This window comes from Adiantum capillus-veneris, chromosome 1 (assembly GCF_014529385.1).
Source record: "Adiantum capillus-veneris isolate H3 chromosome 1, ASM1452938v2, whole genome shotgun sequence".
Lineage (NCBI taxonomy): Eukaryota > Viridiplantae > Streptophyta > Polypodiopsida > Polypodiales > Pteridaceae > Adiantum > Adiantum capillus-veneris.
The window spans coordinates 93742684-93767296 of NC_140931.1; the positions used below are offsets into that span (position 1 = coordinate 93742684).

The following is a 24613-nucleotide window of genomic DNA, read 5'->3' on the forward strand; positions in this document are numbered from 1 at the left end:
CCGGTCGCATCCGTAGCAAGTCCTCGAGCTCCCGCACCTGTAGGGCTACTTGCCCTTTGAATCGGACGAGATTTCTGACGTGAAACCTCTCCGAATTCACCTGTACCTGCGAGGGATTAGCCGCTAGCTAATCCAGTACCTGTGCAAGAGGCTCTTGCCTCAGCAATCATGCATGAACCCACACAACTGTACATTGGTCAATTGAAAAGCCCACTAGAGGGGCATAACATACTGCCATAGAGGAGAGAGAGGGCAGTGCGTAGCGTGCAGGGCATCACTCCTGGCACCGCACTGTACATCAGAGGGAAAGCAAGCACTCCATAGCTCTTAACCTGTGACAAAATCTGAAAATGAGCCTCCGAGCTTCAAATTCAGCGCCACTTCTTGTTGCATGAGGAAAGTCCACCAGAATGTGCCACTTGGCGCATTTACAAGCATTTTCCCGTTTCGGGGTTGCCGCCTAAAAATCTCCCAACCGGTTGCCCAGTTGACTTCACGGCAAAGTAAGAAAATGTTCTCCCTGTCATTCTGGAGGTAATGACGCAAACACATTTTCAGGTCCCAAAATAGCAATTCCCTAAATTTTAGGAGATGCTGCCATTGTATCTTTCTAGGTCATCCGACCCTCTTTGTACACTGCAGCCACATCAAAAACTGAAATGTAGCCTCTGTAGCAAAGGATTCCACTTTGGCTAGTCAATGACCCCACTTTGGCTAACCATAGTCCTTGTCCAACCTTAGTGCTCTCTTGCCCTCAGGCCTGGACTCCCTCTGGACACTTCCACACTAGCTATGCAATGCAGGGCAGTTAGATTTCTCGAGGGGTGTTCCAAAAAGTGAGTAAATAAATAATAAGAAAGAAATCAACAAAAAGGATAGATAGTAGTCACACATTGGTGACAGCGCCAATTTTTGGGGCCTACAGGTTGTCGGCGTCTGTTCGGAGCATTCTAGCTTCCGAGCCGTGTGTCCTTTGACGTGTTAATTCCCGTTACAGGTTTTTATTTGCAAAGTTCCTCTGTGTATTAAAGTAAAGTAATGTTTCGGGTGAAAGCCTACGTCTACCACCCTTCAGGCCGGTTTCAGCAAACACCAATACTTGTCCATGTAATTTTTGACTCGCTCGTGCTCCTATTGGGCAAACCGATCCCAATCTTCTTTGATGCCTTCCTCAAAAGTATAGAGAAAACAAATTTCTTGAAAAATTCAGCCTCGGATTGAATCCAAGTCTTGTTTTGAATTCCTTCCACAGCTTTGATGTACCACCAAGCACTTGTAGTCCCCTTGAGGTGTTTGGTCACATGTCTCATCTTCAACACTTTTGAGAAATTGCCTTTGCAAAGGCGAATGAAAGCGGTAGCTTTGGAGACATCTCCCCTTCCGTCAAAAGTATCAAACTTGACTAGAGTGTCCTCGGGTCTAGAGACCTTTATATCCGAAATGACAAGATTTTCTTGGTTATTGTTCTGGACGGGATGTTTATGGATATTCTGAAAGAGAAGGGAGATGAAAGAATGGATGAAAGGGAAGGTTCTTTCATATTTCTCTAAATTTCAACAAGTGAATTTGGCTCACTTCTAGGTTTTGAAGGATCTGGAGCATTCCGCTCCTCGGATTCTCTAGGTTCTTGAGCATCATGCTCTTGTCACCTTCTTAAAGAATTCCAAGTCTTCTCGGCTTCTTGTAAAGAAAAAAAAAATCCCAACTCTCTCGTCCTCCTTTACGGGGAAAGAGAGGAGACCATGTCTAATACCACTACCACAAACGGCAACTCGTAAGAATATCAAATATACTTGGATAAATAAAATTTATCACTTAATACCGAAGTAAGAGGATATATATAGCCGATTTTAGCGCTAGCTTTTGGGAGCAGATATTTTTTGGGGGTTAATGCTTTTAAGAGAAGCACTTTTGGGCTCTGCTTTTAGGCAACCCTTCTATTGTTTATAAGGATCCCAGGGCCCCACTCTCCAAAGCATCTGGACGCAGACCTGAGAGCAGAGGACCCTCTGGAGTGTACGGTCCTGAGCATAATAATAACGAAATACCAAAAGGGGCACCAGTCTTTGGGGCCAGTGCATCAAGGCGCGGAAGTCCCCCGTGCTGTACTCTCTCTCTCTCTCTCTCTCTCTCTCTCTCTCTCTCTCTCTCTCTCTCTCTCTCTCTCTGAACTTCACTTTTGTTGTTTCTCTCTCTAAAGCAATTCTCTCTCTCAAGAGCAAAGAAAATTTCTCTCTAGAATCTAAAATTGCTTTCTCTTATTCTTGCATATTACCTCGCTGTAGAATCTGTTGTTCCACTATCTAAGAATTTTGGTAGACAACCATCTGGACAGAGCTGCTGCATACTCTTCGCAGTTAGTGGAATTTCTTCAATTGGCTCCTCCAGGGCAACGCAGGAGCATCGATGCATCTTTCTTCACAAATGGACGTGGTTTTCAGTTCTTTTCCATTGGGATCAGGGTCACATCACATGGCGCTATGCACCCCCATAGTGGTTCATTCTGCATTCATCGTACAAACCACCTTGATGTTTACATAGCTTACACATTATCACTCTTCTCTTGTACTTCCTCTAGGTGATTGGTAGTTAAGCATCTCCCGATGTCTCTTATGTACACAAAATATTGCCCCTTTTCTCTCTACACACACACACACACCCTCCATAGCATGCTGCATGATGTCACTTGTTGCTTGCGCACTTCTACTCTTTTATGCATCTCTCAGATGCTGTGCGCATTTAAGTTCTCCTCCATCATGCTTTGTTGCGTCTATTGTCTGTCTTGTCTGCCAAATCATCCAACCACAATAGTTATGCCCTAAAAAATCATAAAAGCAATTTCCTGAAACCCTTTGGTTTTTTACTCCACACACATGCATGCGTTAAAAAACAAATAACTCTAATAACAAAAGCACAAAAGCAAGTGCTTTTTAGAGAAAATGAAGCATGGGAAAAAGCAAAAAGCAAGGTGCTTTGGGAGGGAAAAACCAAAAAGAAAAAACAAGCTCCAACGATGAAAGCATATCGTGGTGAAAACTTTGTCTTGCTGGCCAAAATTTAGCTAGTGACTTGCATCTAGGATCATCTGCAGAGTACCCCGTCTATAACCCAAGGGAGTAAGCATGAAGACAGGATTTGTCGGCAAACCTTGAAAAAAGGAGTGACCCCAAGAACTGCAAAAGCCATGCAGCCTCCCCCCAGTCACGAACCCATCATGGATGCCCACACTAGCTGCGCACAAGAACAAAAGTACATCCTTGACAAGTCAGATCATGACTAGAGATTGTCGATCAAGTACCAACAGGCAATCCTCTATCTATCTATAGATAGATAGATAAATAGATCAGTGGTGGGACATGTACGCACTCCAGAGGGGATATCTGATTTAGTTCACTCCACTATTGGAGTGCAACAAGGTTGTCCAATGTCTCCTACTCTATTTGGTATGTATATAGATGAGGTTTCTGATTACATTGACAAACAGGGTGATAGAGGTGCCCAGCTTGCAGGGACATGGAGTCCATTGTTGTTATATGCTGATGATATTGTGTTGATCTCTAACTCAGTAGAGGGTATACAACAACGTTTGGATGCATTACTTAACTTTGCGGAGGATAGTGGATTGTCTATGAACCTTGGTAAAACCAAGGTTATGGTATTTAACAGCACACCACTCTCGATCAGGAGATCAGCACCTACATTCACTTATGGTCAGGAGACTGTGGAGTACACAGATGCATACACTTATCTTGGGGTAGTCTTCACTGGGCCAAAGTTTTCTTTGAAGAGGGCAGAGAGACTAGACTAATCAGCGCGTATGCGGTCTTGGGAGGATTGGAGAGGATGTGTTCGCAAATTCAATTCCAAGAACCCCGAACAAAGCTCTGGCTGTTTGATACCTTGGTAGCTTATGGGGTTCAAGTTTGGTGACCCTCTGTGGGTCAAGATGGGTGGAGAGGTGTGGAGAGGCCCTTGGTATCTATGATCTCAGGGCTGATTAGAGCCAAGGCCTCCGTGCCACCACACGAGATTATTAGAGCGAAGTTAGCAAACCCCCCTATGGTGATAGAGGCGCTTACCAAATGGGTGGAGAGGTGTGGAGAGGCCCTTGGTATCTATGATCTCAGGGCTGATTAGAGCCAAGGCCTCCGTGCCACCACACGAGATTATTAGAGCGGAGTTAGCAAACCCCCCTATGGTGATAGAGGTGCTTACCAAATCAGTCTCCTTTATACACAGCTTATGGGATACTACAAGAGACCGATATGCCAGATTGGCCCTTGAGTCCTCCAAACAATTAGCTTTGTAGGGGGACACATCATGTTGGTATGCACAGATGTCATCATGGTTTCAGATACATCGCTTCAGCATGGACAGCTTGCCTCCCTTCCAATACTCCCTCGATGCATAATCGTTGTCTCTTACAAAGGTGGTGATTACTAGACTCAATCTCCAGGACCTGACCCAATTGGACACCGGAGGACATGGATAGAGCCGACAAAGGAGTTGGGCACAAAGATGGCTTTCTATAGAGAGCATCTTCTCCAATTCACAGGGGATGGGTTTGTGATTCGACCCAGCTATATGGATACACATCTATCTCATGGGTTATGGTGTGCCATTTGTCAGATACGAACATCTTCGCAACAGCTTGAGATTGAAACTGGTAGATTCACAGGGATACCAACACCTAACACGATATGCCACCTATGCCATCCAGAGCCAGAGACAGAGATGCATTATATATGTTAGTGCACAGTGTAATATGAGATACGGGGTCGCTTCCACTGTCTATTAAGAGAAGGCTTCGGACCCTTCTCAAGAGTCATGAGCTATCAGGACCAGAGATGTCTTGGATTATATCTACTTGAGTTACACAGACACAGAGATAGTTTACTGAGGAGATCGAGAGAGATAATCCCAGAGACGATTACTGATTTCTTCACACCAAACATTAGACAGAAAGAGGAGCAACCACCATTGCAAAGCTCAGCTCATACTCACACCCGCAGTACTCTCATTGACTGAGCATTGGAGCTAGGGAGATCGAGACGCCCAAGATTGAGGAGAGGAGTTTCACAACATCGACGGAGACTACAACAAAGGATTCGAGCCATACTATCTTGACATCTAGAGTACAAATGAGGATGGATGCATCACCCATTGTATCTCTCTCTTGTATTGGGCACCCATTGTATCAGTGCTCATACATACCCCCGTACAGTTTCAACTAATAACACTCTCTCTCTCTCTCTCTCTCTCTCTCTCTCTCTCTCTCTCTCTCTCTCTCTCTCTCTCTCTCTCTCTCTCTCTCTCTCTCTCTCTCTCTCTCTCTCTCTCTCTCTCTCTCTCTCTCTCTCTCTCTCTTTTCTTCTTTTTTTTGGGAAAAGTCAGGGCTTTATATTACTGAGTACAAAATAATCCCCAGCGGATGCAAAAATAGCATATCACGTGGGGTGTACAAGCTGAATGTAAGGGTGAGAGCCACTATAGTGACAACTCAACTAGAACAATCTCATGGTGGTTTGTGTGATGAGTGGAGGAGAAATCACCGGGGGGCATAATGCCATGTAATCTGGCCACCTGTAAGTGTGAAGAAGAGTGAGGATCGGGCCCAACACCGAAGGAAGGCAAAGCGACGAGCCTCGGCTGCTCGAGATGTACCTGAGGAAGAATCCCACTGCCAAACCAGGGTGTGAATGATGTCCAACCAAATGGTAGTGAGGGTATCCTGAAGGAGCTGTGGAGCCGCACTAAGAATGTGAAGACAACGAGCTCGCCAAACATTCCATAGTGTAATGCTAGTGATGACTGAAAAAACTTCATCACGTGTCTGAGGATCCCCTTGCCAAGCAATCTGTGGTAACATAGCCAAAGTCCCTCGCCGATAACCAATCGAGGTAAGCATAAGAGTTGGATCTGTGTCTAAGCCCTCGTAGAAAAGATGCGGTCCGGGCATCGGCATCAACCATGAGACAGATCCCCAAGTGAGAAATCCATGTTGAACACCCGCTCTACTGAGTAAAAAGCAAACTGCTAGCCACACTACATGAGAAGTTGAGCATGACCAAAGACAGTGTGCAGGTGACTCAAGTAGTCGCAAAGGACAGCGAGTACATAGCGGATCATGACCCATAGTAGCTAGCCAAGTGCCAACTGGAAGTCCTGCATGTGCAATCATCCACATGAAAAAAGAAATACGACGAGCCGCATGTAAATCCCAGATGGCTGACCAAAACTGCTGTAGATAGGCATGGGAGAGACCTGAATGTAACCAGAAACGCATACGGGTGGGCTGCTCTGGGTGCTGTCTCATCAATGCTAATCTTCCAATTCTGACAGTGTACTCAAAGAATGATACAGGTGCACCGGTGGGGTTAGAGGGAGGCCAATGCCACTCTCTTGGGTCCCAATAAAGCTGAGATAGGGCACGACCCTCCCACACCCAAAGCCTCCAAAGTGCGGCATCAGCGGAAGCGAAACGGGGGTCAACACAACAACGCTTCCCGCGGGAGCCAACTACTCGTATGGCCTCCCAGCGAGCGGTAGACAAGGTGTGGAGAAGTGGTATCATATGTCAATCTAGCATGAATCCCCGAAGAGTAGTCAGTATCAACTGTGAACAGCATGGTGTCTAAACGAACTAATAAGAGAGTGTTCTGAGCAAAGAGGCCTTCCCAGCCACAATGTGGAGGCATCTAAACCGTGCCTCGCATGACTGCATCCCACTGTGAAGGAACGGCGGAGTCAATCTCAAACAGTCTGTCTGGTACCCGACGACCAATATCATAATGTTCTACCACAAAATCTGCATCTAGCATACGTGTCTCATGAAACAACCGCATAGAGGCAGTAGGGCCAGTGTCCCAAGCAGCCCAATCAATGTGAGTCCTCTCTCCAAGCTGACGAGGTGGATTGACTGAAGAATCAAGAACTGCATCATTCCAAATGAGAGGCTGACGCTCAATCTCTTCACGACATGAGGGAGGCGAGCGTATGATAGCCCGTCACATGGAAACCCAAATCTGAAGGAGCGATCGTATGAAGGGTGAGAGAGTGCTGGTGAACAAGGGAGCATTCGTAAAGAGAAAACGATACCCTGTATGCCACGTATGACCATCTCTAGTGCCGAGGCGTGGAGTCACGGTGCAAAGAGCGGCCTGAAGAAGCATCTTCCAAGGTTCTTGGCCGGGAAAAAGACCCCGAACAATAAACTTGGTAAGAAGGGCGCGGCTCTGTAATTCTGGATCAGTAATGCCAAGGCCTCCCTCTGACCTAGGACGAATAATCGTGGACCAGCGAACTCTAGCACGAGTATCAGTAGTCCCATCTCTACCACTCCATAAAAAGTTCCGCACTAGTCGGCGGAGCTGAGCTATCACACCAGAATGTAGCATCCAACAAGAGGCCGTATACCATACTGTAGCCAGAATGACTTGGTTGGCGACCAATGCACGGCCAGACAACGACAGATGACGTGAAGACCAATGACAGAGCTTCCTGCGAATAGACTGCAGTACGGGTGCAAACTGCTGCTATGAGGAAACGTCAAATCCAATCTGAAAGCCCAGATATCTACATGTCTGACCCGGCTACCGCCATGTGAAACCATTTGCTACCCCCCAAGTAGGTATGTCATGACTCATCACTGCCAACCAGTAACCCATAGGATTTATGCCAGTTAATGCGTGCACCACTGGCAATGCAAAAAACCTCTAGGGCCTCCCGCATGGCATCAAGAGCAGCTAGCAAATAGCGCAACATCAGCATAGCGTCATCAGCAAACTCCTGATCGATAAGGTCCGGAGCTGAAGGTACTGGCATGGTCAAGCCACGAAATGCATGACTCTGAGCACGAAGAAAGTCGGACATAGTCTCTCCTACAAACAGATACAAATATGCTACTAAAGGACATCCCTGACGGACAGATCGAGAAAGCTCAAAACTACGACTGACACGGCCACCAATAGTAATAGCACTGCTTGTAGTCCTGAAGAGAGCAGAAATGCCTGAGATCCATCTCGAAGGGAAACCCATCCTGGCTAATGATCCTTCGAGAAAGTCCCACTCAACACGATCGTATGTTTTCTCGAAGTCAAGGATGAAAAAAGCGAGAGGTTCAGAAGATGATCTGGCCCACTCTACTGCTTCATAAAAAGTGAAGATATTATCCAGTATGCATTGATCCATGACAAAGCCTGTCTGAGAAGTATGAATAATATCTGGTAAGAACGGTCGCAAGCGATGGCAGATCAGTAAGGTCGCAAGCGATGGCTGATCAGTAACGCTAATATCTTATAGACCGAAGAGAGTAGGGTAATAGGTCCTCCACTGGCGAAGCTGAGTGGTGTCACCCCCTTTCGGAATAAGAGATATGAGACCTGAACAAAGATCCGGATGCATATATCCTGATGCAAAGATGTCCTGACAACCGCAAAGCAGTGGTATATGCAATACATCCCAATAAGTCAAAAAGAAAGCTCTAGTGAGGCCATCCTCTCTTGGACAGGAGGATGGATCAAGACTCTCGATAGCAGCAGGGAGCTCTGCAAGTGTGAAGGGTGCCAACAAGATCTCTGCCATAGTGTCTGTACAACGGAGTCGGGTGTGATGCCAGATCTGTTCACGGGGAAGTAAAACCTCAGTAGTGCATACATCAGCAGTGAACAATGTCTCAAAATAATCCGCAGACATATCAAGAATAACATCAGGATGCATATGTAGTGTCCCCTGAGCATCGCACAAAGTCCGAAGGGTGGTGCCAGGAGGGCGCTCTTTATGCGCAGCGAAGAAGTCTTTATTCATTCGATCGGCTTTCACTATCCAATGAGATACTGAAGCATGATGAGTGAACTCAGACCTAGCCTCCTGTACGTGACGAATCTCCTCTGTGAGCTCTGTCTGTCTAGCAGCGAGATAAGCATCCTAAGGCCACTCCTCAAGCAAGCGCTGAGTGGAACCAAGAGGAATGTGTAGAGCAGACTCGCGTACTCTCAACTGACGATGAGTAATAGCCATTTGATCTCGGCAGTAAATACTAGACTGAGTAATGCAATGAGCAAGGAACTCTCTAGGGGAACCACAATAAGAAGCACCCGTGGACCATAAGTCACGAATCTGCTGCTGTAAAACTTCAATGGTGAGAACATTGTCAAGGATGCGGCAGCCTCGTCTCTGTGCAGAGGATCTAGTGAAGGAGATAAACAATGAGATGGGTAAATGATCGGAGAGGCTGGTCCCTCTCCAAATAGTAGTAAATCCGCCTAGAGCTGCTGCCCAAGGGCCAATGTAAAAACGATCAAGTCGCTCTAATAATCTCCCTTGATGTCGCTGAAACCCCCACGAGTAATAAAGTGTAGCAGGGTGGTGACCGAAAGAGGGTATGTGGCAAGCGTCAACACCTTGAATAGCTAGAAGAAATCGATCCCAAGCTGGCTGCTCATCGGGAGAAATGGATGATAGAACTGGAGGAGTGATGGATCGCCAATCAGAGTCGCTCTCGACGTTGTTGAAGTCGCCTCCAACAACCCAAGAGTCTACAGCAGGTAGAACAGCAACCAAGGAGGACCAAAAAGTAGCCCTCTCCCGAGGAGTAGTGGATGCATAGACTGACATAAAACCAATGTAGAGTCCCGAATCCGAATAGAAACATAGACTGCTCTGCCAGCAACAAGGGTGCCATGCTGCTGAACTGAGGCCAAGTAACGTGGCCCCACTGAGATGCATACACCGCAACTCTGTCCATGGAGGCCCACAGCAGGCTCCCAAAAAGTGTGGGCGCCCGAGGGCATGAGATTAGCAAAGGGAGTGGCAATCTTATGCTCCTGTACTAATAATATATCCACAGTGCCCACTACATGAGCGTGTAAATCTCTGCGAAGTAAAGCTTACGGGAACCTCTTACCCGAGAAGTCTGTAAACCATTAGCATTCCAAGAAACTACATGTAAATCCATAGTCTGCATGAAAGATTTTGTAGAGCATCTGACTAACTGCGCATCTTCTTGGAGGCAGCTGGGCCATCCAAGGGGTGAGCTTCGGGTGGTAAGAAAGCAACCTGCAAACCTTCTCTGAAATATGGTGTCTCATTGCACCAACTGCGGACCTCAGCTTGTTTACATTGCATTACCGATGCTGCAGCTTTGACACCCCAAATGCGCATAGACATAGGAAGCACCACATCTGAGGATAAATGAATGACCATAGGCAAGGAATAGCAAGCATAAACATCACTCCACTCCATAGCACCAACACATGAAGGGAAGTGTGGAGACAATACATCCGGAGCGGAAGTAGACAACCATAAATGAAGCTGAGCCATAGTTTGTGCATGCACAAAATGTAGAACCTGATCCTCGGACCATTTCTGAGCCGCGTGGAATGGAAGGAAAAAGGAATGGGTAGGCTGAGAGCGACTGCCTATTAAAGAGGGAACACAACCTGTCTTGTGATGCATAAGGTAGAGCTGCACCCGCAATGGCCCTTCTGAGTCACCGCACATTTCAGCCCTATGAGTGCCCCAGGAAAGAGGACAAGACCTGAGAAAACTGCGTGGGACGTAAGTATGGGCGGCTGAGGGAGGGGGAGGACCAGAAGGTGGAGAGGGGGGAGTAAGGGCAAGAGGAAGAGGAGGAAAAGGGAGAGGCAATAGCGGTGAATGATCCATCTGCATGGGAATAGGGACTTCGAGAAGAGAGAAAGGAGCGGGCGGGGGAACGGCATGTGAAGGAGGAGCTGGTAGCAGAGGTAAGTGATCCTGTGTTGAAGAAGAAGAATGGTGAGGAGAAGCAAGGGGTAAGGGGGTGGTGGAAACTTGAGAGGGAGCAAGAGAGGTAACACTAGGGGCTGCATGTGTTGAAGGTTGCTGACGAGGACGGAAGGAATGGTTTCGACCCACTGTCTGCCATGTTGCCTCAGTAGGAACTGAAGCAGAGGGGGGAACATGGAGGGTCAAAGCTCGAGGAGCACCTGCACGCTGCTAAGGTGCTCGAGTAGTAGTAGGAGGAACCGGTTGTTGACGCTGACCACGTGGCTGAGCATGAGTGCCACGAGCCAGCTGTTGTTGCCGCCGATGGCGTGGCAGGGTGGGCATTCTCGCGCCAAGTGTCCAATCTCGTGACAGCCTAAGCACTGTCCTGGGCGGCCAGTGACTACCATTCGGCAAGAGTAGTCGCGATCGCGCACAGCCACAGTAACAGTATCTCGTAATGAAGTATCCCCAAACACCAAGACCTGAATGCGAGGTGGACCAGATAAGAATATGCAGGATCCTGGAACTACTGTGCCAAAATGAGCAGCAATCATCTGAAGGAGATGCTCATCAATAAAATGGAGAGGCATATCCGAGAAGGAGAGCATCAAAGGGAATCTGGGAATAAGGTGTCGATTGTCAAACTCCTCAGTAGTAAACACTGGATACCACCTCGTCGAGTATATCATCCTGCGATCAGAGAGTATCGGAGAGCGAGCCAGGAGAGCTGAGGCAGTGGTGGGATTTGAAAGACGTACCATGAATATGCCTCTGCCAAGGAATGTAAGCTCCGAGACCCGTCCCTGAGTAGTGCCCAATGCAGTCTGACACCAATCACGGATAGAAGATCGAGGTGGAGACTGTCCAATCATCCGGCCAACCAAGGCATGTTGTGCCAAGTGTTGTATTTTAGAGTCTCTCTCTCTCTCTCTCTCTCTCTCTCTCTCTCTCAAGTGTAGTAGATTGGTTATTCCATTTCCCTCTTGAATAACAGGTCTTGAGTTCAACTCTCCTTGTCGAATAGATCTTTAAGGTGTCCTGGGATATTTTCCTACGACTTTAATATTCTCTTCTTCTCGGGTGTGTGTGTGGGTGGGTGCTAATAAGAAGAGGAAAATGGTATAACCTTCCTATCACCCAAGTGTGGTAGCTTGGTTATGCCATTTCCCTCTTGAATAACAGGTCTTGAGTTCAACTCTCCTCGTCAGATAGATCTTTAAGGTCTCTTGGGATAGTTTCCTATGACTTTAAAATTCTCTTCTTCTTCTTCTCATTCCAAGTTATTTTGAAGTGAAAGTAATGCGGAGATTTGCAGATTGTAGTTATCTTTGTGTTTCCATCCGATCCCTCGCCAGATGTGATTACAGCGAGCACATCTCTCTAACCAAACCAACTTCCCTAAGGTCTCTCTAAGTTAGACTCTCAAACAAATCTGCAAACCGTCCGCTATCCATAAAGTATCTCTCTCTCTCTCTCTCTCTCTCTCTCTCTCTCTCTCTCTCTCTCTCTCTCTCTCTCTCTCTCTCTCTCTGTGGATAGTTTCCTACAACCTTAAAATTCTCTTCTTCTTGGGTGTGTGTGGGGGTGTGCTAATAAGAAGAGGAAATTGGTATAACCTTTCTATCACCCAAGTGTGGTAGATTGGTTATGCCATTTCCAACAACAGGTCTTGAGTTCAACTCTCCTCGTCGGATAGATCTTTAAGGTCTCTTGGGATAGTTTCCTACGACCTTAAAATTATCTTCTTCTTGTTCCCTCCTCTCTCTCTCTCTCTCTCTCAAATTTGGGGATCCTAGTTTGCCCTTTAATTACCGCAATATCAGGATTGGGCGCACACTAGCCAGATTATATGTATCCATCATTAAGCATGAGTTGAGCAGATGGGGGGAGAGAGAGAGAGAGAGAGAGAGAGAGAGAGAGAGAGAGAGAGAGAGAGAGAGAGAGAGAGGGCATCCGAGCGCAAGGCCATGCTGGTTTCCAAAGGGGTTTCTCTACCCAAGTTATCATTGAGGAGGGCCATTTCATGGGAGGAGGATTTATTGTAACTTAATAGATTTCCGCAAAGCTTTTGATACAGTTCTGAAGGGCAGATTGATGCGTAGACTATACGAGTTGGGAGTGCCTGTAGAGCTCACATGGGGAATCATAGCCTTGTACAAAACAGTTACAGTGCAAGCATGTACGCCCAAGGGGATGTCAGAGATTATTCACTCCACCATTGGGGTCAACCAAGGTTGCCCTCTATCCCCCACTCTTTTTGGCATGTATGTGGATGAGGCTTCATACTAGAGAGAGAGGGAGGGTGACAAGGAGCACAATTCGCAGGGACATGGATACCCCTATGCGGATGATATTGTGCTTATTTCACATTCACTTGAAGGATGGAGCACCATCTTCATGATTTACACACGTTTGCGCAAGATACTAAAATGTTTGTTAACCTTTGGAAAACCAAGGTTATGGTACTCAATCCTACAACGCAATGGGTCAGTGATCAACACCCAATTTTTATTATGGACACGACCAAGTGGATATACGGATATGTACACTTACCTTGGGGTGGTTTTTAGTGGCCCTATTTTCTCCATACGAGGAGCGGCAGAGACTAGACTACTAGAGTTTAAGCAGCTTTGAGAAGTTTGGTGAGGATGTGTTCATAGGTTTAGTTTCAGAAGCGTCGCGCCAAGCTATGGTTTTTTGATACTCGGGTTGCCTCAGCTATGCTATATGAAGTGCAGATATGAGGACCCTCAATAGACCATCATAGTCATCAGCATGGACGTACAGATGGGTGGCGAGAGATGGAGAGGCCACTTATCTCCGTGATCTCTAAGATGACCAAGGCGAAGGCCTCGCTTCCCCGTGCGATCATCCGAGCAAAGCTAGCTGCCCCTGCTCTAGTGGTGGAGGCCCTTATGAGATTAGTGGCATTCATACACAGCTTATAAGAGCCCCCACGAGATTGTTGCGCTCGGTTGGGTCTAGAGTCCTCACAACACTTGACAACACAAGGAGATACATCATGTTGGCATGCACAGATGGCAGCATGGTTTGAGCTACATGGTTTCTCTATGGACAGGCTCCCCCCCTTTTAGTATATTCTCTCTCTCTCTCTCTCTCTCTCTCTCTCTCTCTCTCTCTCTCCCCCCCCCCCCCCCCCCCCCCCCCCTTGAGAGAGGTCACTAGACTTAAACGACAGAATCTGTTTCAATTGGATACCCAGAGAAGATGGATCAGCCATTCACAAGCTATTCACAAGCTGGGCACGAAGATGCCTACATACAGAGAGCATTTTCTCCAGCTCACACAGGATGGGCTCTTATCTAGGTCTGCCTACATGGACACTCACTTGTTGTACGGCTTACGATGTGCTATTGGAGACATCATCACACCAGTTGGAGATTAAGATTGGCCTATTTTGAGGCATCTCAACTCAGCCAGGTTGTGTCAACTGTGTCAGAGAGAGCCAAAGACAGAGTTCCACTATATATGCCATTGTATAGTATACTATGAGATACATGGCCGTTTTCACTCCCTGTGTCTTGTCTATGATCCCCTATGTCTGCTAGCCCAAACTGACCAAGGGTCACTTCTATGGGGAAAAGTGATTTAATCCCGTCGATGGAACCATGTAACCGGCCTGTTCAATCCTTAAGGGCGGTAGACTTTACTTCTAATGTTGATTTAGCTTTCACCCATTATTAGTCGTCTATTCTACCTGTACTTTCAAGACACAACAAAGGGGAGAGGGATACAGGCTGCTAGATTGCACTTGGATGAGTAGCAAATACCAGTGCAGCTAGAGGGAAGGGATACAGGGCATATCGCTAGCAAAGGTACACTGACTGACCGAGTAGAGAGGCTCTGGAGATCCAAGAGGCCCAGGATGAGGGGATGCTCCCATCGTCGGAGGAGGCTGCAACAACGGATCATATCTATATTGGCGAGACATGGAGACGCCGTGTGCACACTCTCACCATAGAGGACATCAACACGGCTATGCACCGACCAATGCTAGCCATCTCGAGATTCTGATACATACATATCCACCATTTTGTATCATTCTCTTAGATATACACCCACCTTTTGTATACCCACCTTCCACAGCTCTAGTACTGTTTCGGTTTAGTTAGTTTCTTTCGTTTTATCCAGACCTCGTATTAGATTCACCATGATGTAAGTCTTTGGTCTCATAGGTCATTTTGGACTTTCGAAGACGTTCATATAACATTTCATCTCATTTGTTTCATTTCTCTCTCTAAATTCTTCCTTCTCTAGAGGAGCTAATTTTCTCTCCCCACTAGAAACACCTCCCCCTCCTTTCCAGAACGTAAAATGTCTCCTCATAATGCCACCTATCGATCTCAATGTAGTACTTGAAGATGGTGGATGATACACATTAATGAGAGAGAGAGAGAGAGAGAGAGAGAGAGAGAGAGACAGAGATGAAATGTTATATTAACGTCTTCAAAAGGCCAAAATGACCTATGAGACCAAAGCATTACAAGGTGGTGAATCTGATACAAAGTCAGAGTAACAAAATGAAATGATAAAATGATAAAATAAAAGTACTACGGGATCCTAAATTGGTAGGTGTGAACTAAGTAGCTAGCTAGGATAGCTAAATCACAAGTCACAAGAAATCCAGCATCGGTCGCTGGCGGATCTCATCAATCTCCTCCATGGACAGTAGTCTGACCGGGCGTCGTGCATGTCGGGCCAAAGTGATCCCAATCCTCTAATGTAGCCTCCGTCGATGTTGTGTAGTCCTCCACAGTCGTGGACGTCTAGATCTCCCCAGCTCAGTCACTCGATTGATCAATGTGCCTCTGGTGTGAGGCGACAAGTTCTGCTGTGGTAGTAGCTCCTCTGGGTGTCCAGTGTCTGCTCTAAAGAAGTCTGTGATGTGTCTTTGAGACTCGCTAGCCTCTCCTCTTATCAGGCTCTCTCTGTGTTTGCGCAACTCGAGCAGGAACAAACCCAGGCATCTCTGATCCTCGTACCTCATGACTCTGGAGAGTGGTCCAAAGCCCTCTCTAAACAAGCAGTGGAAGCGGCCTCGTATCTTGTAGTAGACGGGGCAGTGGCATGTGTAGTGTAACTCTGTCTCAGGCTCCATGTCACACAGGGTGCATGTCATGGCCTCTGTTGGCACTCCGCTGTATCTCCCAGTCTCGATCCGCAGCTTATCAGGTGTGAGGCGATAAGTTCTGCTGTGGTAGTAGCTCCTCTGGGTGTCCAGTGTCTGCTCTAAAGAAGTCTGTGATGTGTCTTTGAGACTCGCTAGCCTCTCCTCTTATCAGGCTCTCTCTGTGTTTGCGCAACTCGAGCAGGAACAAACCCAGGCATCTCTGATCCTCGTACCTCATGACTCTGGAGAGTGGTCCAAAGCCCTCTCTAAACAAGCAGCGGAAGCGGCCTCGTATCTTGTAGTAGACGGGGCAGTGGCATGTGTAGTGTAACTCTGTCTCAGGCTCCATGTCACACAGGGTGCATGTCATGGCCTCTGTTGGCACTCCGCTGTATCTCCCAGTCTCAATCCGCAGCTGGTGTGAGAATGTGCATATTTGGCCAATGGCACACCGTAACCCATGAGACACGTGGGTGTCCATAGATATGGGCCTCGTCACAAAACCATCCGCCGTAAGCTGTAGAAGATGCTCTCTGTAGAAAGCCATCTTCGTGCCCAGCTCCTGTGCTGACTGTACCCATGTCCTCCTGGTGTTTAGCCGAATCAGGTCCTGGCGGATGAGCCTGGTGGTCTTGGACTGTGTAAGAGTCAGAGAGGGTGCATCCAATGAGTACCAGAAGGGGGGCAATCTGTCTATACTGAATCCATGTGCCTGGAACCATGACGTCATCTCCCCATACCAACATGATGTGTCTCCCTGCCTAGCTAACTGTCAAGAGGACTCAAGTGCAAGGTGGGCGTATCTGTCTCTAGGAAGTTCCCACAAGCGGTGTAGGAGGGAAACAAATTTGGTGAACGCCTCAACTACTAGTGGGGGGACAGCTAGCTCTGCTCGGATAACGGCACGTGATATTGAAGCCTTGGCTCTAATGAGCCGCGAGATCATAGAGACCAAAGGCTTCTCCCTGTCCCCCCATCCATCAGTACGACCTGTTCTCCCGTGATGATCCAATGAAGGCCCCCATATCTCAGCTCCATAGAGCAATGCAGAAGCCACCAAAGTGTCAAAGAGCCAGAGCTTCGTCCGAGGCTCCTGAAACTGAACCTGCGAACACATCCTCTCCAGTCTACCCAATGCCGAATGGGCTCTGGTCAATCTAGTCTTTGCTGCTCTCCTCAAAGAAAATGCTAGTCCACTAAAAACCACTCCAAGGTAAGTGTAAGCATCTGTATATTCCACTGTCTCCTGGCCATATGTGAATGTGGGCGCTGACCTCCTGATCCTCTTGGGGTGGTATTAAATACCATGACCTTGGTTTTACCAAGGTTGACAGACAAGCCACTCCATGGGCAAACCTATGCAAAGCATCCAAGTGACGTTGCATCCCCTTCGGAGAGTCGGAGATCAACACAATATCATCGGCATATAACAATAGCGGAATCCATGTCCTTGCCAACGATGCACCTCTATCACCATCTCTGTCAATGTAGTCAGAAACCTCATCCACATACATACCAAATAGAGTAGGAGAGAGCGGGCATCCCTACTTCACCCCAATAGTGGAGTGAACCGGTGTAGATAGGCCCTCTGAGGTGCGTACATGCCCTACTACTGATCTATACAGTGTCATGATCCCCCAAATGAGCTTTGTGGGTACTCCCATCTCCTGTAATCTGCGCATCAATCTAGCTATGGGTACTGTGTCAAATGCTTTGCGGAAGTCCACAAAGCTACAATAGATCCGTCTCCTACGGGATCTACCTTCCTCGATGATGGCCCTGAGTGTCAAAATATGGTCAAGAGTAGAAAAACCTCTGTTAAACACTGCCTGCCCAACAGCACGCATTCCCTCCCTCTCTGCCCATCTACTCAGCTGCTGCTCAAGAATGGATGCGTACAACCGTGCCAATGTGTATCCAATCATGATAGTGTGATAATTTCCAGGCTCCATAGGGTCTCTTAACTTGAAGATAGGTATGATCGTAGACAAGCTCCAAGTATCAAGCAAGCCCTCACACATGGCACGGTTAAACATAACTGCTAGAAGCTTTGCTAGTAGATCTCTGGCATGCATGAAATGCTTAGCCATTAAGCCATCATGATCATATGCTCTCCCAGTCCTCATCCTGTCAATGGCCTTCTTCACCATCTCAGCGGTGAAAAAGGCACATGTGTGTGGGCATGGATCGGGGGGGTCGGGAAGGGGCTGCTGTCTAGAAACTGAGTACAAAGATGATGCGTACTGACCCCAGTTCTCTATCGAGGTAATGGCGAGGGGGGGGGGGGGGGGGGGGGGGGGGGGGGGGAAACTGGTCATGAAAGAGCCTCCATGCCTCACGCGAGTCTTGGCTCAAGAATAGTTGGTATAGGTCCTGCTCTAATCGAGCCAAAAATGCCCTCTTCTTCCACCGCACTAGGCGTCGAAAGTCAATCTGTGACTGTCTGTGTGTGATGTCCCCCAAAAGCACTTCCCTATGAAGTCTAGCTTAGTCTGACGGCATTCCTCATCATACCAGCTGTTCTGAGGTATGCTCCCAGAATGACGTCTCTGCTCAGGCTATGTGTGTGGGTATACCTCTGCTGCTACATCATGTAATGTCTGTGTCAATATAGTAGTAAGCTCTTCCAAAGGTCGCCCCGGCTCCTCAGTGGATAGGCGCCTGTAAATCCTGTCTATGTATACAGAATCCGTGTCCCGCGTGAAGGTGTAGCGAGTAGGGCTGCTACCCGTGGAATGTGGGCTACATTTAATTGGAAAGAGATGGTCATCCTAATAGGTCTAGGCCCAACTATGAGATCCTGTATACTAGATATGAGGCTCGGCTGTGCCATGACATAATCTACCGTGCTGGCTTCATATCTCTGTGGAAAGCATGTGAAGCCTCCCGCATTGAGAAATCTCTGTAGGCCATTCAAGATGGCCAACCCAAGTGGAGTCCCCAAGTCGATCAAGTGCCATCCATACTCAGTATGTGTGATATTCTGGATAGGCCCGTCTCAGCAATATCCAGCCCTCTCGGCATCTCCTCTGAAGTATCATAAAATATAGTCTGATGATGGGCAATCCTAGCATTGAAGTCCCCTAGAATGATAATGTCGCCATCTCTAGAGAATTTTCATATGTCATCATCCAAAATAGAGAAGGGGGGTTGTCCTCTGGGTGGTGCATATATTGACGTACTCGGGGGAAAGTAGCAAATGGCAATGTAAAGATATCTACCAGTCTCTGCTCTCAATCTCACCCACATGTACCTAGCTTACGCATCCCTACGAGCTATATGTATCAATGGCTGTAACTCCTTCCTGAATAACGCTGCCACTCCTCCTGAGCCCCGCCCTCTGTGCGCTTATCGTGTCTCCTGTCTACAAACTGTCTCCCATCTGTATCCATAGCAGCTAAAATACGCGTATTTTATTTAGAATACACGACGTCCCGTATTAAAACGTACAATACGTCTCATAGTGTTTTCTATTCTAACGTTTTTTTGCTCAAAACATGTCTTTTTCTAATTGATCAATTGAGTTTTAGAGCTTCATGGTGCTTGTTTATGTATGCTATGGCTAAATATTGAAGAGTCATTGCAGAGGTCCATGAACCGCTTCATTTGTTCTTATTAAAGTATCATATCTAACAAAGTTGACGTATTTTATTTTTTATTTTCAAAAATACGTCTAGTACGCGTATTGTACACCTCATATTACACGTCTCGTCCCGTACCGTGTCTGTATCCACTAATGTGAGGCATAGACTGCCCAGGGGCCTAATGTGTCTCGGAGTAGAAGATGATGTCTCTCCCAATAAAACTCTCCTCAAAAGCATCCACATCAAGACACATAGATCATTACAATTCCAGGTAACAACTTTGAGTGTGGTCCCGTAGGTCTCACACTGTCATGTGGAGCGTGGCTCCAATATCACCACTCTTCCATCTTGATAAAAAGCGATCTTACCTTTTTTCCTTGCCGCTCTAATCTCTGGCATTACCTCTTGCATATGTTCAATCCGTGAGAGGGTAAGATCATCCCCGAGAAAGATGCCCGTTTTCTTAAGAGTTGGTCTCTTCTTCAAAAAGTCCTTCGCTTCCATGGAGGAAAAACGAAGGATGAGTGCCCTTTCTTTCGAGGTTTCCCCCTTGCTCCCAATTTTCTTGTTGCCCACTCTCCATGCTCTTGAGTGCATCGGCTCATGAACCCCCATCAAAACCATGAGTTCTTTTACCTCTTTGTCCACATTATCTTTGTCTTTAAGGCCACAAATTCTCACATGTAGAGAGCGCACACGCCTTCTTTGCTCCTCTTCTAGTGTCAGGTTAATTATGGTGGGTGTGGACGTTGTTGTTTCCTTGCTTTTCCCCTTCTTGGCAACCTCAATCCATTTCTCGCCTCATCTGCCTTCTGTTGAGTCTTTGTGATAACATCCACCCAAGAGGTCGTCATTTCTTTGTGTTGCTCTTCCCCCTCTTTGATGGCTCGCACTTGTTCTTTGATCGTGTTGAGCTCTTCTATTACTGAAGGTTGCAATTCTCCTTCTTCAAGCGTGTTTCGTGAGCGTGCCTCGGCCAGCTCCTTCTTGAGTGATGCAATCTCTCCGTCTTGGGCCGTCATGCGATCTCCCATTGCCGCGATCTTGCTTTTTTGGGCCGAAACGCGATCCTCGAGCATTCTTATTGTCCCTATTAGTTGGCGGTTGATATTGTTAACGGTTTCGACCATTTCTTCTTTGCTCTTTGAAACTGCATCTTCTAAGGGGTTGGCCTTATCATTTTGCTTCCTCATGTTTGATTGGTGTCAAAAACGAGGAAAAATGGGCCTACACGCACAGGTGCTTCCACATTATGCATACATGTTCCACACTAAGCATACATGGCGCATTTCCTGCAATTTCTGCAAAATACGACCAAAGCGACAAAAAGCCCCGATTTATGTAATTTCTGCAATTTCCTGTCAATTCTGCAATTTTCAAATTCTGCAGTTATTGAATTTCCTGTAAATTCCCTGAATTCTTCAATTGTCTGAAGGCCTGTGATTTCTGATTTTTGGCAGACTGTCTGCTGCTGCTGTACCTGCGGGGTGGGGGTGGGGTGTGTGTGTGTGTGTGTGTGTGTGTGTGTGTGTGTGTGTGGGGGGGGGGGGGGGGGGGGGGGGGGGCAGCGCAAGGGTGCAGCAGTGGGTCAGCGCGCAGCTTCTTCAACAAGAGGGCAGCACGCAGGTGAGATAGCGCGCAGGCAGAGGGTTGCAGCGCAGGTGCAGCAGTGGGTCAGCGCGCAGAGAGAGAGAAAGAAAGAAAGAAAGAAAGAAAGAAAGATTTTTAACATCTATGTCAGGCCGAAATCGGCCTATGAGACAAATCAAATGTACATGGTGTGTATGTCATCCGTCTATCGGAAAGACAAATGAAACAAAACTGATACAAAACTGAACTGAATGTAGGTAGTGGAGTATCTGAGGAGGGATGGAGCTCTATCTCTAGGGGTATATGCATGTATATATGCTCAAGGTAGTACAATCGTGAGAATGCATCAAGCTATCTAGCTCCATCCTGTACTAATGGGGGGATGTAATATGTGGTACATGGGCGGGTCTGGTGCCAAGGCTACCCGGATGAAAGCTGTCGGGTCGGCCCTCATCTGAGCCACTCGCTCCTCAGTGGCACGGCGCTCCCGGGCTCGGATCTCCTCGATCTGTCGGTGGTGGGAGCTCGCGCCCCTGTAGCCTGTGACTCGTGGTCGTCGTCTAGCAAGAGAGAGAGAGAGAGAGAGAGAGAGAGAGAGAGAGAGAGAGAGAGAGAGAGAGAGAGTTGTATTATTATTGGCATGCCCCAATGCATGCACCATACCATGTCCTGCAGATCAAGCACATATGAAAAGCCACGTTTAATTTGAATTGAACGTAGAGAGAAAATAAAGTAGGCCTACTTGGGAACATGAACAACTGAATCAGTAAACAGATTAGCATAAACTAGGTCATGAAAGTTCTCATAAATTCTTCATAGCTAAGTCGGCCTACTTGGGAACATGAACAACTGAATCGGTAAACAGATTAACATAAACTAGGTCAGGACGGTTCTCATAAATCCTTCATAGCCAAGTCTGAAATGGCGGACAGTCCCATACAGTGTGTGAGGCTTGAGATTTGCATGATAGAAATCAAAATGTTCAAAATACAACTTCAGCTGCAGAATGCTGACATCAGTACAAGCTGGAACATGTTGTCAAAAAGAAGATACTCTACCTTTCTCAAGGGAGCTACGATACGACCTTTGCGCTTGTTTGGTGTCCCAATTACCAATGCAAAGTATTTGCGCTTTATACCTCTGATTCCATCCTCAGAATGCTGAGCTTGCAAAAGGGCTCTATCAGTATCACTACAAATTGAACCTAATGCACCAATTGCAGTGAACAACGAAATTCAAGCATGCCTTATGATCTGACGAGGTTGCACTAGCAGTCTTTACACGAAACATATCATGTAGCAGAGCAGTACTCTCCTGTGTTCTGCCGATCACCATTATGCCACTTGTATCCTTGTCAAGCCTATGCACCTGTGAAGATACATAAAACCAGCAAGGGTAGACAAAAGCTAAACAAAACAACTATTAAACAGTCAGTGAATATGATGAAACAAAGAAAATAAGAGGAGATCTGATTGCATTTGAGAAAATGAAACAAAATCAAGCATAAAAAATAGGTTTTTTGAAAGACGTTACTCCATGAAATTGGACTTGCTGCTACTTTGCTACCCTTCACTATATGATCGCCCTCGCCTACCCTGAGCATGCGGCTCTATTCTGCCCGCTCCTCACTCTGCTCCTTGCCTAGCCGATGCCCAAACCTATCACCACCTTGCCCTCAGCCCCCTCCGGTTTCACCTCGCCGAAGATTTGTTGCAGATATCCTTTGTCCAGAAAACCCTCACATGATGGTTGCAGATTGCTTACAAAACGGCCTGTCCCTCTCACTGTTCTTGCAAGATAAAGGGGCCAACTGGACCAATCCAGGGATATGCCAAACACCACCTCTCAGATCCTCGAAAGGAAGACTGCACAGGGAAGTGGAGTGTTCTAGCCATGTGTAGCTCTGGGTTTTGGCTCGATTCATGGCCATGTAGCCTCTGGCAGGCTTGCTAGATTTTTCCATAGCCTCGCAATATTGTTTCCTACTTGCCTCTCATGCCCTACAGGCTACAGCCCTTCATTCCCCATTTTAAAAGGGTGGATATCACTATATGAACTATCAGAGGAGGAAGAGGATCTGGATGTGACTTCTAGGATATTTCTATTGGCTTTCTTCAATTTGCTTTTCTTGTTCTTTCTCCGCTTCTTCCACCTCTAGTCATCCTTGCTGGAACTTGAGGAAGAGGAACTGTCGGAGCTGTGTGAAGACTGGGGTCATCCTCAAAGAAAACACGCTACTTGGATCCACTAGCGGCCTCCAAAGTAGATTTCTGGCCCAAGTAGCCAACATGATCTTCTAACTTGCTGCCCTTCCGAGAGTGCTTCTTGTCTTTCATCAACTGGTTGCTTTTCTGACAAAGAACTTCCTCAAACTCCTCTTGCGAGCACAGTTTCAGTTGTTCCAAGGTTGTTTCCGTACGTACGTACGGTATGGTTCTGTACCGTACGGTACGTCCGTACGGTATCCGTACGCACCGTACGATTCCGTACGTACCCACACCAAAAAAAAAAAAAAAAACTCTGAAAAAATAAACCTCTGGAAAAAAAAAATCGCCGACGGTGCCTATTCCCCGTGGTTGGATTAGGTGGGCGAGGCCTTTAATAAGTCCACCTATCCTATACTCGTTATTATCACAACAGAGAATCAGAGAGTAGAACACAGTCTCTGCACAGTGTCTGCACAGAGACCAAGGAAGGATTTGCCGCCACCGATAAGGTACTTTCTCCCTCCCTCCCTCCCTCCCTCTCTTTGTGTTTGGAGTATGCAAGGAGGCACTCTAGAGTCCTAACCTCGCGAAAGATTGTAAGTTTTGTATTCAACTTGGAAGTGTGCGTTAATTGTGTTGCAGAGTTATCTAGCGGTTACTTAACTTGTGGGGTGATTTTAAGTGTTTTTTGAAAGTTGTGGCTATGTTTAAGTATTGTGCAGTGTTTTTAAACTAGCTAGGTTGTATATAAATTTGAAATTCTTTGTATTTTTAGCTTTTAAAAAATATACTACGAATTTTACGTACCTTATGGCCCAATCCATACGGTACAACGTACAGTACGTACCGTACACGTACCGAATACTACATACCTTACAACCTTATGTTGTTCTGCACCCGGCTTTGCCTTGGTCTTCATGGCTGACTTGATCGGAGTGTTGATGACCTTCTGCCATCTGTTGTGAATGTCGTCAAGCAAATGATTTTTCACATATTTCACATAGTTCAGGTCCTTAAGACTATTTGATCATGCGCTTGGCACAAGTGTCAATGTGAAACTGGCGCTTGTACTCCACTTTGCGGAGATCCTCTACTAAGAATTTGTCGTTCTCCTCTTCAATTCCTTGGAAGGAGGCTTGCTCCCGTTGATTCTCTCCATTTCTCCACTAGAATGAAGTCCTCTTCATCCTCCAGTATAGCTATAACAGGTGGGATGCTTTCCTCCCTGTCAAATTCACTCCTCAAACCCATGTATGCTGCAAAAAAATGGATCAGATCCTCCGTAGGAGAAGAATCGTCTGGCCTCTAATACCACTACAACAGGCTTGGACACCCAGGCGAAAAATCAATAG

At 46.8% G+C, this 24613-nt stretch overlaps 1 protein-coding gene across 1 annotated transcript in view; it reads right to left on the reverse strand.

The window, feature by feature from the left end:
* LOC147465199 (Pseudouridine synthase family protein) overlaps positions 1–24613 on the reverse strand; it is a 91753-nt gene that overhangs the window by 32373 nt on the left and 34767 nt on the right. The window contains exons 6-7 of the mRNA XM_086518811.1: positions 22300–22422; positions 22113–22214 (exon numbers count right to left, since the gene is read on the reverse strand). Of these exons, the coding sequence (XP_086374937.1) occupies positions 22113–22214; positions 22300–22422 (225 nt within the window). The remainder of the gene's footprint in view (positions 1–22112; positions 22215–22299; positions 22423–24613) is intronic.